This window comes from Oryctolagus cuniculus, chromosome 4 (assembly GCF_964237555.1).
Source record: "Oryctolagus cuniculus chromosome 4, mOryCun1.1, whole genome shotgun sequence".
In the NCBI taxonomy this organism is placed as follows: Eukaryota; Metazoa; Chordata; class Mammalia; order Lagomorpha; family Leporidae; genus Oryctolagus; species Oryctolagus cuniculus.
Genome location: NC_091435.1, coordinates 132,435,617 through 132,448,787, shown reverse-complemented (window position 1 = coordinate 132,448,787; position 13,171 = coordinate 132,435,617). Strand labels below are relative to the sequence as shown.

At 37.7% G+C, this 13,171-nt stretch overlaps 1 protein-coding gene across 17 annotated transcripts in view; it reads right to left on the bottom strand.

The window, feature by feature from the left end:
- Positions 1-2,149: 2,149 nt before the first annotated feature.
- HLTF (helicase like transcription factor) overlaps positions 2,150-13,171 on the bottom strand; it is an 81,539-nt gene continuing 70,517 nt past the window's right edge. For 15 of the 17 annotated variants that reach the window (XR_011387647.1, XR_011387648.1, XR_011387649.1 and 12 more), the window contains 3 exons: positions 12,022-12,202; positions 7,638-7,718; positions 2,150-4,311 (listed from right to left, as the gene is read on the bottom strand). Coding sequence is in view for 13 of the 17 variants with exons in the window: in XM_051858787.2 (XP_051714747.1) it covers positions 4,162-4,311; positions 7,638-7,718; positions 12,022-12,202 (412 nt within the window). In the remaining 4 variants the exon portion in view is untranslated. 17 annotated transcript variants of the gene reach the window in all.

Sequence of the window (13,171 nt, the reverse complement as noted above, 5' to 3'; positions counted from 1 at the left end):
TAAAAAGGCAGCAACTCAAATTAGAGGATATGAATGGGAGGTAACTGTAACCTTACCTAATCCCTTGTGAACAATGGTGGGTAGAACAGCCATTGATCTAAGATAAATTTGCTAAACAGAGGTCAAATCTATGTCTTCAGGGATTAGTTCCATGCTTAATCAAGGTATAGGATTATGACCTAGGTGTTTAGTTTTCCTTGCATCTATAGTTCCCTGTTAGGTTATACCTTTTGGATTTTTTATTTTATTTTATTTTATTTGACAGAGTTAGAGACAGAGTGAAAGGTCTTCCTTCCATTGTTTGACCCCCCAAATGGCCGCTACGGCCAGAGCTACACCGGTATGAAGCCTGGAGCCAGGTGCTTCCTCCTGGTTTCCCATGAGGGTGCAGGGCCCAGGGACTTGGGCCATCCTCCACTGCCCTCCCGGGCCACAGCAGAGAGCTGGATTGGAAGAGGAGCAACAGGACTAGAACCCTGCACCCATATGGGATGCCGGCACTGCAGGCAGAGGATTAACCAAGTGAGCCACGGTGCCAGCCCCGAGGTTATACCTTTTGTAAACATTCTTTTTTGTTGTTCTTGTTTCTTAAATTTGTATTAATTTTTTGAAAAGGAGAGTGATTGATTCTTTTTTTAAATTTTTTCCCCAGAAACCTTTTACTTAAGGAATATAAACTTCATACATTTCATATTTACAACTTTAGGAATATGTTGATTCCTCCCACAGTACCCATCCTCCCACCCACTCTCATACCCCTCTTCCTCCTCCTCCTATTCCCACTCTTATTTTTTAACTAAGATCTATTTTCAGTTAACTTTATACACATATGATTGACTATGTTAAGTGAAGAGTTCAAAAAATAGTATGGGGGAAAAAAAACTGTTCCTCAACAGTCAAGATGAGGGCTGTTCAAAGTCATTGCTTCTCCAAGTGTCAATTTCACTTACACAGATTGCCTTTTAGGTGCTCTATTAGTTATTAAAGGTCAGGGAGAATATATGGTATTTGTTCCCTGCAGATATTCTTAATGTATTAAAAATGTGTTAAACATTTGAGTTCTTGTTATGAACCAAATACCACATCTGTCCTCATGTTTATGAATCTCATCCAAATTATAAGGAATTTTATCAAGAATTATAAATGAGGAAAAAACACACCAATGTCCAGCATATATGGCTGGAGCATAAATTTCATTGAATCTGGTAATAAGTTACGGAGGATAATTTTCTCAATATTTCCAATCATTAGAATTGTGATTTTTTAAAATATGTATTTATTTGAAAAATTTATAGAGAGGGAGGGAGGGAGAGACCTATCTTCCATCCACTGGTTCACTCCCCAAGTGGCCACAATGGCCAGGCCAAAGCCAGGAGCTTCAACTGATTCTCTGGGTGGCAGGGGCCTAAACATTTGGGCCATCTTCCACTGTTTTTCCCAGGCTATTAGCAGGGAGCTGGATGAGAAGTGGAGCAGCCAGGACTCCAACTGGCACCCATATGGAGTGTCAGCATCACAGGCAGCAGCATTACCCATACTACACCTTAACGCCAGTCACAGAGTTTTGATTTTTAAGGGCAAGCTCTAAACAATCCAGAATACTATCTATATATAGGGACACTATCTTAATGCCTATTTTTCTTGCAGATGAGGAAATTAATTGGATCAAGGCATTTTTAATAAACAAGTATATACTCTTAATTTTTAAAAAATGCTTCTTTGAGAGGCAGGCAGACATAAATTTCTCATTCCACTGATCACTCCCTAGATGTCCCCACAGCCAGGTATGGGTCAGGCTGAAGTTGGGAGCTTGAACTCAGCCAGTTCTTTCTTGTGAGTAGCAAGGACCTCACTTGAGCCATCTACAGGATGTACAGAAGAAGCTGGAATCAGGAGCAGAGCAAGCACTCAAACCCAGGCACTGCCGTATGGAACGTGGGCGTTCATAACTGTTACACCAAATGCCCACTCCTACTCTGCTTTTTGAACAAGAAATTTAACCAGTTAAATTGAGCAAAATAACAATAGGAACATGATTAATAACAGTAATTTTTACATTCTGTCAATAGAAATGATGTATAAATGTCTTAATTAAAATGGGAGATTTAATGAAAGATTTTCTTTTAAGAGAGAATACCAAAGAAGCTAGTAAGTTTTTGAAATTTTTATTGATTTTAAAACAAAATCCAGTTGAACCACTGAACCACAATATTCAGTTTGAATCACAAGTGGAATTATAATGTCATAAGATATTTCTAAGGCTATTATTCTATATAATAACAGAATTAACAGCATAGCTTAATGTAAAATTTTCATTCCAGTGGTTTATATATTTTCTTAGGATGAATTAAATTTTTGTATTGAACACCACTGTAACAGAACTATACAAAAACAAAGATATATGACTTGCCAAACTTTCCAAGAATATGTCTATAAACACAACTCTGAGAATTCTAGGGTAAAGAAATAAACTATCTTCCTTTTTACAGTGAGTTTGTAAGGCGCTGCCTTTGTGAGCAAGAGTACTGTTTTGTCTTTTGTTAAATCTCACTGGAGCACTGGTATATAGAGGATTCATACACCATGTTTCATGAGATTCTAGTCAACCTACTTTTTTTGTAATGCTAGATCTACAAGGTGAAGAACTTCCCTACTGCTCCTAATGCTAGCACACTAACCCAAATTGTTATTCCACTCAGCCCTGCAGAAAGGTCTTAGTTTTGAAGAACATCAGCCGTCTGCTTCAGATTCTTGCTGCCTCATGCAGGTTCCTGCGGAGCAACAGACGGCACAGCAACAGGAGGACTTGGCGGGTGAGGATTTGACACACGCGTCAGATGTGTGCCCCTTGACACACACTGCCTTCGATCTGATCTTCCAGTCAAAGTCACTTCTAACACTAGTAAAATCCAAGGTGTTCATAAGTCTGTATCATTAAACCTGAAGCTTCTCTTGTTACAGTAATCAATACCTTCTTTCTTTGGGTTAAAAAAAGTTTCCCTTAAGGAAATAAAACCACTGACTGCCTAATCTGATTTCTAACTTCTTTGTTTTAAATATGACTTATCATTCTAGAATTCCGTGGCAACTACTATGAGTTTGCTTAATAACCCAAAAACTGACTTAATTCTATAGATAAATGTATGGATGAACTACTGAGGTTCTAAGATCAAATTCTGATTCTATGCACACATAACACATTTTTACATTCAAGATCAAGTTATCTTTAAGAGTTGAAACAACTTTGGAGGTTATCCAGGCCAACTTCTATCCAGATATTATGCTTCTCACATATAGTAGTCTTCTGAATTATAAAAATTTATAGTTATTTCCAAAAAAAGCTACATAAATAAAAAGTATCTATTTATAGAAATATCTATTTAGCAATTCCATAATTTAAATATTCCAATCAAATTGAGTAGAACTGTTCACTCTTATCTCCAGACTGTATCCACAACCTGCGTGTACATCAAGTTAACATTTAAACAAGGAATGTAGTGCCACTTGACTACAAGGGAGGAAACAGTGCTCTGACACAGTCCCTACTTTTTTCATGAACAGAAAACAACAAGTCACATAATGTGAGTTATCCAATGAAGCCGTAAAACAACAACAACAAAGTTCAAGTACCTGGACTTTGGTCTCTCATTTAAGGTTTGGTTTTGGAATGAATGCAAATATGGTTTTAGAAAACCCAACAAAATCAATCTCTTATATAGTCTGTATATATACTGTCTACAAGGACTGTGAACCCACTGCTTCACAAATCGGAGGCTTTGGTGAATAACCAAATGTGTCCAACATAGAAAATAACTCTTTATTGGTCAAAAGTATAAAAGGGTTGACCTTACTTGAAATATGAAAAAGCTGAGTACTTGGAAGATATATGAAAATACTCAGCATAAGATACTATGAAAAGTTGAATATCAAAGTAAATTTTTTCTCAAAAAATTACTTTAGGCCACAGTATTTAACGGAACTTATTGCTATTTTAAGTATCATTAAAAATAGGTTCATATATTGAAGAGATTATCAGTAATACCGCTTCATTAATATAAAACAATATTTTAGGACACATACTCTCTAGATCTAATTTCTAAAACGTATTTTCCTCTTTTCCAAAATTTATGTAGCTGATCAGATTCACTAAAATCTCATAAATCATAAATCAATCAAAGTTCTGATTTCATTAATTTTAGCTTGTTTCATTTCATTCGCATTTTTTTTAGTTCCAAAGGCTCCAGCTGCAAGTTCCCTCTTTGTGTTTTGTATTTTCAGCATATTTTCTTCAACAGAGTCCTTCACAATGAACTTTAAAAAGGAAAAAAATGAAGTTGAATTGGTGGATTACTTTTTAGGCCACAATACTTAAAATTTTTAATGTTAAAAAAACCCTAAGAAACCTAAATTAACTGAGAAGTATACAGGAATAAATATGCTAATAATGCCCACAAAAAAACTAAGTTTTGAAACCTGACGAGAATGCTGGTCTATAAAAGAATTTATATTCTAATGTGTGTTATACAGCCTTCAAAAATGTACAGTAATTACTAGCACCTTTAGTTTTCTTCCAGCAATTTACAGTGAAAATATTTAGAATATGATGTAGCTAGAGCTGAGCATTGATTTTTCACTTTTTAATATATAGTATATGACTGTGAGGACAGAAGTTACATATAAAGATTAATAGATAATAGGCACAAAAAAAGCAAACTATATAAGCAAGTCTAACTAAAAAAATAGCAAAATGATTCTGGCATTAAATTAAAAAAAAAAAAGCCAAATGAGAAATTCACAGAAATGTAACAAATGAGTTTTGACCTAGTGTAATTCATAACTAAACTGAATGTGATCATTTCAACAGATGCTTAAGAAACATTTAACAAAATTCAGTACTTATTCTTGATAAAAATTTTGGTTAAAAAAATTAACACAGCAATAAATGTCCTCAACTTTATCAAGGATATCTATTAGAAACCTGAAAGAACAAGATATTTAATGTGAAATAAAATTATTCACAACAAAAACAGGAAAAAAGTCATAAATGATTACTATCACTACTACTCAACACTGAATAAGAAGCCCAGTTACCAGGGTACCATTTACTGAAATACATGAAAGAGTTCAATAAATGAGAGAGCTACTGTCTATGTTCCTGTACGGAAACATTTTAAAAGAAGATAGTTCTCAAGGTAAAAATTCAGTAAATCCAAAACAGAGTTCTTAAATGGGACTTGACAACCTAAACCCAAAGTTCAATTCAAGATTAATGATAACAGCAATCATTTTCAAAACAAAGTGTAATGAAAACCATTTACTCTATCAGATATCTGTTTAAAAACAAACTTTATGGGGCCAGGATTGTGGCAGGATTGAGCGGCTGGCAGCGATCCCAAATGGGCACCGGTTGTGTCCTAGCTATTCCACTTTCAATCCAGCTCCCTGCTAATGCACTGGGAGGGCAGCAGAAAATGGTCCAGGTACTTGGACTTTGTTACCCATGTGGGAGACCTGAATGGAGTTCCAGGGCTCCTGGCTTCGGCCTGGCCCAGCCCTGGCTGTTGAAGTCATTTGGGGAGTGAACCAGCAGATGGAAAATCTCTCTCTCCAACTCTGCCTTATAAATAAATAAATCTTTTATTAAAAAATGAAATTTTTAAAACCACAGTTATTGTAAGAGTAATACTAACCTGAAAATAGGCACACAAATCAATGGAACTATTAGTCTAGAAAGAGACCCATTTAATATATATGAATTACAGTTTATGATAAAAGTGACATTTCGTATTAGGAAAACCAGGAATTTTTTTAATTATTTATTTTTTAAAGGATTTTATTTATTTATTTGAGAGGTAGAGATAGGGAGAAAGGTCTTCTATCCACTGGGTCACTCCCCAAATGGCTGCAATGGCTGGAGCTAGGTCAAGCCAAAGCCAGGAGCCAGGAGCTTCTACAGGTCTCTCATGTGGGTGCAGGGGCTCAAGCCCTTGGGCCACCTTCCACTGCTTTTGCATATGCAGAAAGCTGAATCAGAAGAAGAGCAGCCAGGACATGAACCGGTGCCCTATGGGATGCCGGCACTGCAGGTGGAGGTTTAGCCTATTACACCTCAGTGCTGGCCCTCAGGAATTTTCCTTTTTTAAAAATGACAGAACAAATAATTGGTTCATCATTAGGAAAAAACTAAACTCAGACCCATATCACAAGTCTTTAAGCATAAAATCTTCCAAGAGAATCAGAAGTATTGGAGAACAGTTTTTAAAAAGTAAAAATAGTCTTCCGTGGTAAGACCTTATAACCTAGAAGTTATGAAAATGGCTGGTAAGTTTTAAGTTATAAAATCTTTAAAATTTTTTTCATGACAAAAAGCTCATAAAATTTAAAGACAAGCAACAGCCTGATAAGCTATTTCTAACTTTCATAATAAAAGATTTAAAATCAGAATCCTTTATACTATGAAACATTTGTAGTTTATGAAAATAGGCAAAAGATAAAAACAAACAAATCACAGAAAAATATTAATGAACAACAGAGGTGGAATTTGCTCAACATCTTAGGTAAATGCAAATCTGAAGGGCACTATTTTTTTGAAAAAAAAAAAAATGTTTATTCATTTAGTTTCTTCTACTTGAAAGGCAGACTGAAAGAGAGAGAGAGAGAGAAAAAAAAAATCTTCCATTTGTTGGTTTACTCCCCATGTGACCACATCAGCCACAGCTGGGCCAGGCTGAAGCCAGCAGCCTGGCACCCAGGATGTATCAGTAGGAAGTTGGATGGGAAGCAGAGGAACCTGGACTTGCACCAGCATTCCAATATGGGATGTGGGCATGTTAAGTGGCAGTTTAATTGTTGCACTAAAACACCCATAGAAGGGCACTTTTTTGATCATCCAATAAGCATCAATTTATATAAAGCCTATTTTGAAAGCAATTTGACAATCTAATACAAAATTTGAATCCAGTATTGTTGTTTTCTTATCCTGAAGAAATACTAAATATATATTACACAAAGATGTATATTCAATAATGCTCATCATGCAGTGTTTATTAGCAAAAAAAATTCTACTGGTTAACTAAATTATGATGTACATATATCTATACACAGGTATTAAAAAGAATGAGCATGTATAGTAGTCAAATTCACAGACACCAGAAGCAGAGTGGTGGTTGAAAGGGACAGGGGAGGAAGGAATGGAGTTCCAGGTACAGACTTTGAGTCTGAGCAAACAGAAAAGTTCTATGGGTAGATGGTGGTGACAGTTGCACACCAATGTGAATGTACTTAGTGCAACTAAACGGTAACACATTACAATGACTACCATGGTAAATTCTATTATGTATATTCTGTTATGTATATTTTACCATAATGAAAATAAATTTATTGTATTAAATGTAGCTATATAGTAGCCTTCAACATTACACTTTGAAGGAAAAACAGTGTTTCAGAGTAATAAAGTGTGATCCCATTTATCTTCAAAATAACTTTTTTTAATGGAGAGATATATACATCTTGAACAGTATACGTTAAACTACTATGGAGGAGAAAAAAGGTAGCTTTTAATTTGCTCCCCATAATTCTTCCCTTATTAATTTTAAAAAACTATCAATGTAATCTTAGAATATGGCTTAAAAACTCACTTTTGTGATGATAACTTCCTGCTTCTGGCCAAGTCTGTGGCATCTGTCAAAACACTGGTCTTCAGCAGCAGGATTCCAGGCCTAACAAGAACACCAGTCACATTATCATCACCCTCACTTTTCTGTAATAGTCCTTTGACTTATAATTCACCTTTTTCTGACTGTTTTCAGATGCCAATATTACAGGCATACTGGGGGATACCAAGTACCTCATTAATCACTATGTCACAATCTCCCCTAGTCATTACATTCCACTGCTTGTAGTCAGCACCTAACATAAGTATTTATTGATTAATCAGTTTCCCCCCAGTCCTTCCCCTCATCTTAAAGTGAATCTATGTATGTTTAACACAAAATAAGGTTTAGACATCTAAGAAGATGTCCCTGATTTTACATTAGAAAATATAGCAATTCTTGGGTCCATTTATGAAATAGTTTTTTCCTCTTGCTGAGTTTTGGTTTATCTTTCACTTTCCTCCACTGAAATAAAAGTACAAAAAGTTTCAAATCAGTAGTAGTCAGATGTCCTCAACATTGTTTAAGACTCTTGAAGCTGAAAACATGATATTTTGGGGAAAAGGAACATTTTCACAGCAAAAAACTACCTGAAGTAGAAGTAAAATACTAAATATATATGTAGATGACAGGTTTATAATATTGTAAAGTGTCCGTGGGATCTACAGCAAAAAGTTTTCCTAGTGCTATAATTTGAGTTTTAGGTTCTTTTCCAGTATAAAAGTTAGATATAAAGAAAATTTAGCTAATGATTTTCTAAAACTAACAGAAAATCCTGTTTTGTGAATATTTTTATTTCACAAATTAGACAAGAGGCCAGATGAAGTTTTTCTTCCTGTTGCCTGTATTTTATCCAGAAACCTAACTCACAAGCTTACTCTATCTACTAATCCATCTTCTCATGATAGCTCTCTTTCTCACATGATTAAGGAAGCAACTAGATCCATCAGAAGTTCATTACGGACATTAAAATATCAACCTGTTACACGATGCTCCATGAAAAGAGATATTCATGAGCAATTTATTTTAAATTCTCATTTTTCTGAAAGACAGCGACAGAGAGATCTTCCATCTACTAGTTCATTCTCCAAATGCCCATATGCGGTCAACAAATAATGAAATCCTGTTTTGTGTCCAGGTGTTTTAATAGCACTGGAAAAAATTTGACTATAAACTTAAAAGGACTACTCTCTTGAGCAGCTGTCTCAAGCTTCAGTGCATAGAGGAACTAGGTTAAATACAATTCTAACTTGTATCCTTAGAGATTCAGGAGCTACTAGATAAGACTCAGGAAGCTGCATGATACAGATGCAAGTGTCCAGGAGCACAGTTTGAGGAACACAAAGCATTAACAGAATGTTCTGGGTAAATTTTAGTGCCTAATGTCATACAGTCACTTGTGATTGTACAATACAGACCTGGAGGTAAAAATGGAAGCTAAAATTCACTCCGAACTTTATGCACCAAGCTGTGTGACATAAAGCTGCATCTGCGTAGGGGCATGTTTTTTCTAAATAAGGGACTATCTGGCAGAAAGGACCCTGGACTAGTTGTTTGTGTTGTTTTTTTTTTTCTTTTTAATTTAAAGATTTATTTATTTGACAGGCAAAGTTGGGGGAGGGAGCAAGAGAGAGAGTCTTCCATCCACTAGTTCACTCACCAAATGGCTGTAACTGCTGGAGGCGAGCCGATGCAGAGCCAGAAGCCAGGCACTTCTTCCTGGTCTCCCATTTGGGTACAGGGACCCAAGTACTTGGGCCAGCTTTTGTTGCTTTCCCAGATGTATTGGCAGGGAGCTGGATCAGAAGTGGAGCAGTCAGGACTTGATCCGACACCCATATGGGATGCTGGCACTGCACTTCACCTTTACCTGCTATGCTACAGTGCCAGCCCCTGAACTAGTTCTATTTCTAACATGCTCTGGGTACTCTGTGGACTAAAGGCAACTCCGTGCTATCCCTGTGCATCTACATATTTAAGATTTGTTGTTGGGGGCTGGTGCTGTGGCATAGCAGGTAAAGCCACCGCCTGCAGTACCAGCATCTGATAAGGGTGCCAGTTCGAGTCCTGGCTGCTCCACTTATAATCCGGCACTCTGATATGGCGTGGGAAAGCAGTAGAAGATGGCCCGAGTCCTTGGGGCCCTGCACCCACGTGGGAAACAGGAAGAAGCTCCTGGCTCCTGGCTTCAGATTGGTGCAGCTCTGCCGGTTGTGACCATTTGAGGAGTGAACCAGTGGATGGAAGACCTGTCTCTCTCTGCCTCTCCTTCTGTGTTAACTTTGACTTTCAAATAAATAAACAAATCTTTAAAATAAAATAAAATAAAGATTTGTGGTCCCAGCTTTTTACCTGAAACTCAAGAGATTCATAACATGCAGAAATCTTCCTGTGAATGAAATTTTAAATCTTTTATACAGTTTCAGTATTTCATGGTTATTATAAAAAATTGTGTAACCACAGATTGTTTCATATTAATTAACTCAACGATAAAACAGTGTTTCATATTAATTAACTCAACGATAAAACAGAAGCTGATTTTTTTTTTTTTTTTTTTTTTTTGGACAGGCAGGCAGAGTGGACAGTGAGAGAGAGAGACAGAGAGAAAGGTCTTCCTTTTTGCCGTTGGTTCACCCTCCAATGGCCACCGCGGCCGGCGCGCTGCGGCCGGCACATCGCGCTGATCCGAAGGCAGGAGCCAGGTGCTTCTCCTGCTCTCCCATGGGGTGCAGGGCCCAAGCACTTGGGCCATCCTCCACTGCGCTCCCGGGCCACAGCAGAGAGCTGGCCTGGAAGAGGGGCAACTGGGACAGAATCCGGCGCCCCGACTGGGACTAGAACCCGGTATGGCGGCGCCGCAAGGCGGAGGATTAGCCTAGTGAGCCGCAGCACCGGCCTACAGAAGCTGATTTTTTAACAAGTTCCCAAATTATTTTCAGTTTTATAATCTTAGGAAAAGGTTATTAGTATCACAATTGAATAATTAGTATGATAAAATTTATCAGAGACTAAACTCTTTAGCAGCTATAGATGAAATAAACTTGGAGACTATGTTAGCAGTTTTATAGTAAAGTTGATTATTTTTTTTTGAATCTGTCAAGCTTCCCAATGTTGGTTCTAACTCTAATTACATTTGTTCTCTGGCTCTCTTGGCTTGTTTCCTTCCTAATGTGGACAGTAGGAAGGTAGCATCAGTGGCTCAAATAGTTGGTTTTTGCCACATACATGGGAGATCTGGATTGAGTTCCCACATTTTCCTACCTTCAATTCCCTAACTGGTGAAGGCACTGGGAAGTGGACTAGAACATAAGAGCTCTCTCTCTCTCTCCATCTCTGAGTCAAATAAATAAAACTACAGAAAAATAAAACTCCGATTCAATCAATACAAATTTACTAGGCTGGGCATTTTGCACAGTGGTTAAGATGCTGCTTGGGACACCTCCATCCTATCTCAGAGTGCCTGGGTTTGAGTCCTGGCTCCACTTGCAATTCCAGCTTCCTTCTAATTTGTCCCCTGGGAGGCAGAAGGAAATGGCTTAAGAACTTGGGCCCCTGCCACCCATGTGAGAGACCCAGATTGAGTTCCTTGCTACTGGCTTTGGCCTGGCCCATCCCCACCATCGTGGCCATTAGGGGAGTGAACCAGAGGATGGAATATCTACTTCCTATAACCCTTTCAAATAAATTATATTTAAAAAAAATAAGTAACAGATTTAAGAGTCCTTAAAACAGATAGAATCTAGAAGTTTGACTTATTACTGTGTAATGTTGGGAAAATTACTTTTCTTGTGTTTCAGTTCCCTTATCTGTAAAATAGGAACCTACCTCATCAGTATGTTGTAAAGATTTCAGTTGACATACGTAAGAAGAAGCCTCAATACATTCACCAAGCTGTTGTTATCGATTTTTAAAAAGTTTGGGGCTGGCGCCATGGTGCACTAGGTTAATCTTCTGCCTGAGCGCCGACCTCCCATATGGGCACCGGTTCTAATCCCAGCTGCTCCACTTCCAGTCCAGCTCTCTGCTATGGCCTGGGAAAGCAGCAGAAGATGGCCCAAATCCTTGGGCCTCTGCACCCACGTGGGAAACCAGGAAGTAGTACCTGGCTCCTGGCTTTGGATCGGCACAGCTCCAGCCATTGCGGCCATCTGGGGAGTGAACCAACGGAAGGAAGACCTTTCTCTCTGTCTCTCCCTCTCACTGTCTGTAACTCTACCTCTCAAATAAAATAAATAAAATCTTAAAAAAAAAAAAGTTTAAGAATTTTCACAATCAATTCTAACTATGAAGGCATTTACCAAATACTTTTTCTCATTTTTGTTTTTTAAAGAAAGTAGTAACATTCTGAAAAGTTTACAGAAGTACTTACAGGATCCATTAAAAACACTCTAGAAGCTGCACAGAGATTCAAACCAACTCCACCTGCTTTTAAAGACAGAAGCATTATAGTTGGAGATCCAGCTTCAGTGTTTTGAAAACATTGAATTGATTCAACTCTTTTCTTTTGGGCCATGGAACCATCCAAACGAGTAAACACAAATCCAGAGGCTCTACAGAGGTGAAAAAAAAGACAAGTAACATTTATTATACTCTGAAACAAATGTTCATTACGAATTTCTTCATTCAATTCTTCCATTCATTTAAAATAAACTTTTTTATTAGAGACACAGAAAAAGGGAAATACATGGAGAAAGAACTCCCATCCATTGGTCCATTGACCAAATGCCCTCAAGAGGCCAAGTGAAGCCAGTGCCAATGCGGGGAGCCAGGAGCTAGGAACGTAATACAGGCCTCCCCTGTGGGAGGTACAAACCCAGTTAGTTAGCTAGCACTTCTGTCTCCCAAGGTCTGCACTGGCAAGAAGCTGGAATTAGCAACAAGAACGGAAAGCAAACCCAGGCACTCTAAGTAATATGGGACCTTGGCATCTTAACCACTTGGCTAAAGGTCCACTCCTTCCCTAATTTATTTTAATATCACTTAGTGCTAACCAGAATGCTAGGCACTGCAGTTAATACTTTTTTCCAATAAATTCAGAACTTAATGTTGGAAATTCAATGCTGCCAGGAAATATTCTCTATTGTGATATTGAGTATTAATTTTAGACAAATGAACAAATTAAAACTGGGTGACAGTGTTGTGGCTCAGTGGGTAAAGCCACCACCTGCCACGCTGGCATCCCATCTGGGTGCTGGTTTGAGTATGGCTGTTCCACTTCCACATTTCCCTTCTAATGCACCGGGGAAAGTCACCAGAAGATGGCCCAAGCACTTGGGCCCCTGTATCCATGTAGGAAACCCAGAAAAGGCTCCTGGCTCCTGGCTTCAGCCTGGGCCACCCCAGTTGTTGCAGCATTATTTGGGGAGTTAACCAGTGAACAGAAGACCTCTCTGTCTCTCCCTATCTCTGAATAAAATAAATCTTTATAAAAACTAAAACTGGTAAAATAGTGGTGTATTTTTTGCTATACAAATCCATACATTTCTATAAAAATCCTTTTATTCAAAATGAAAATTATT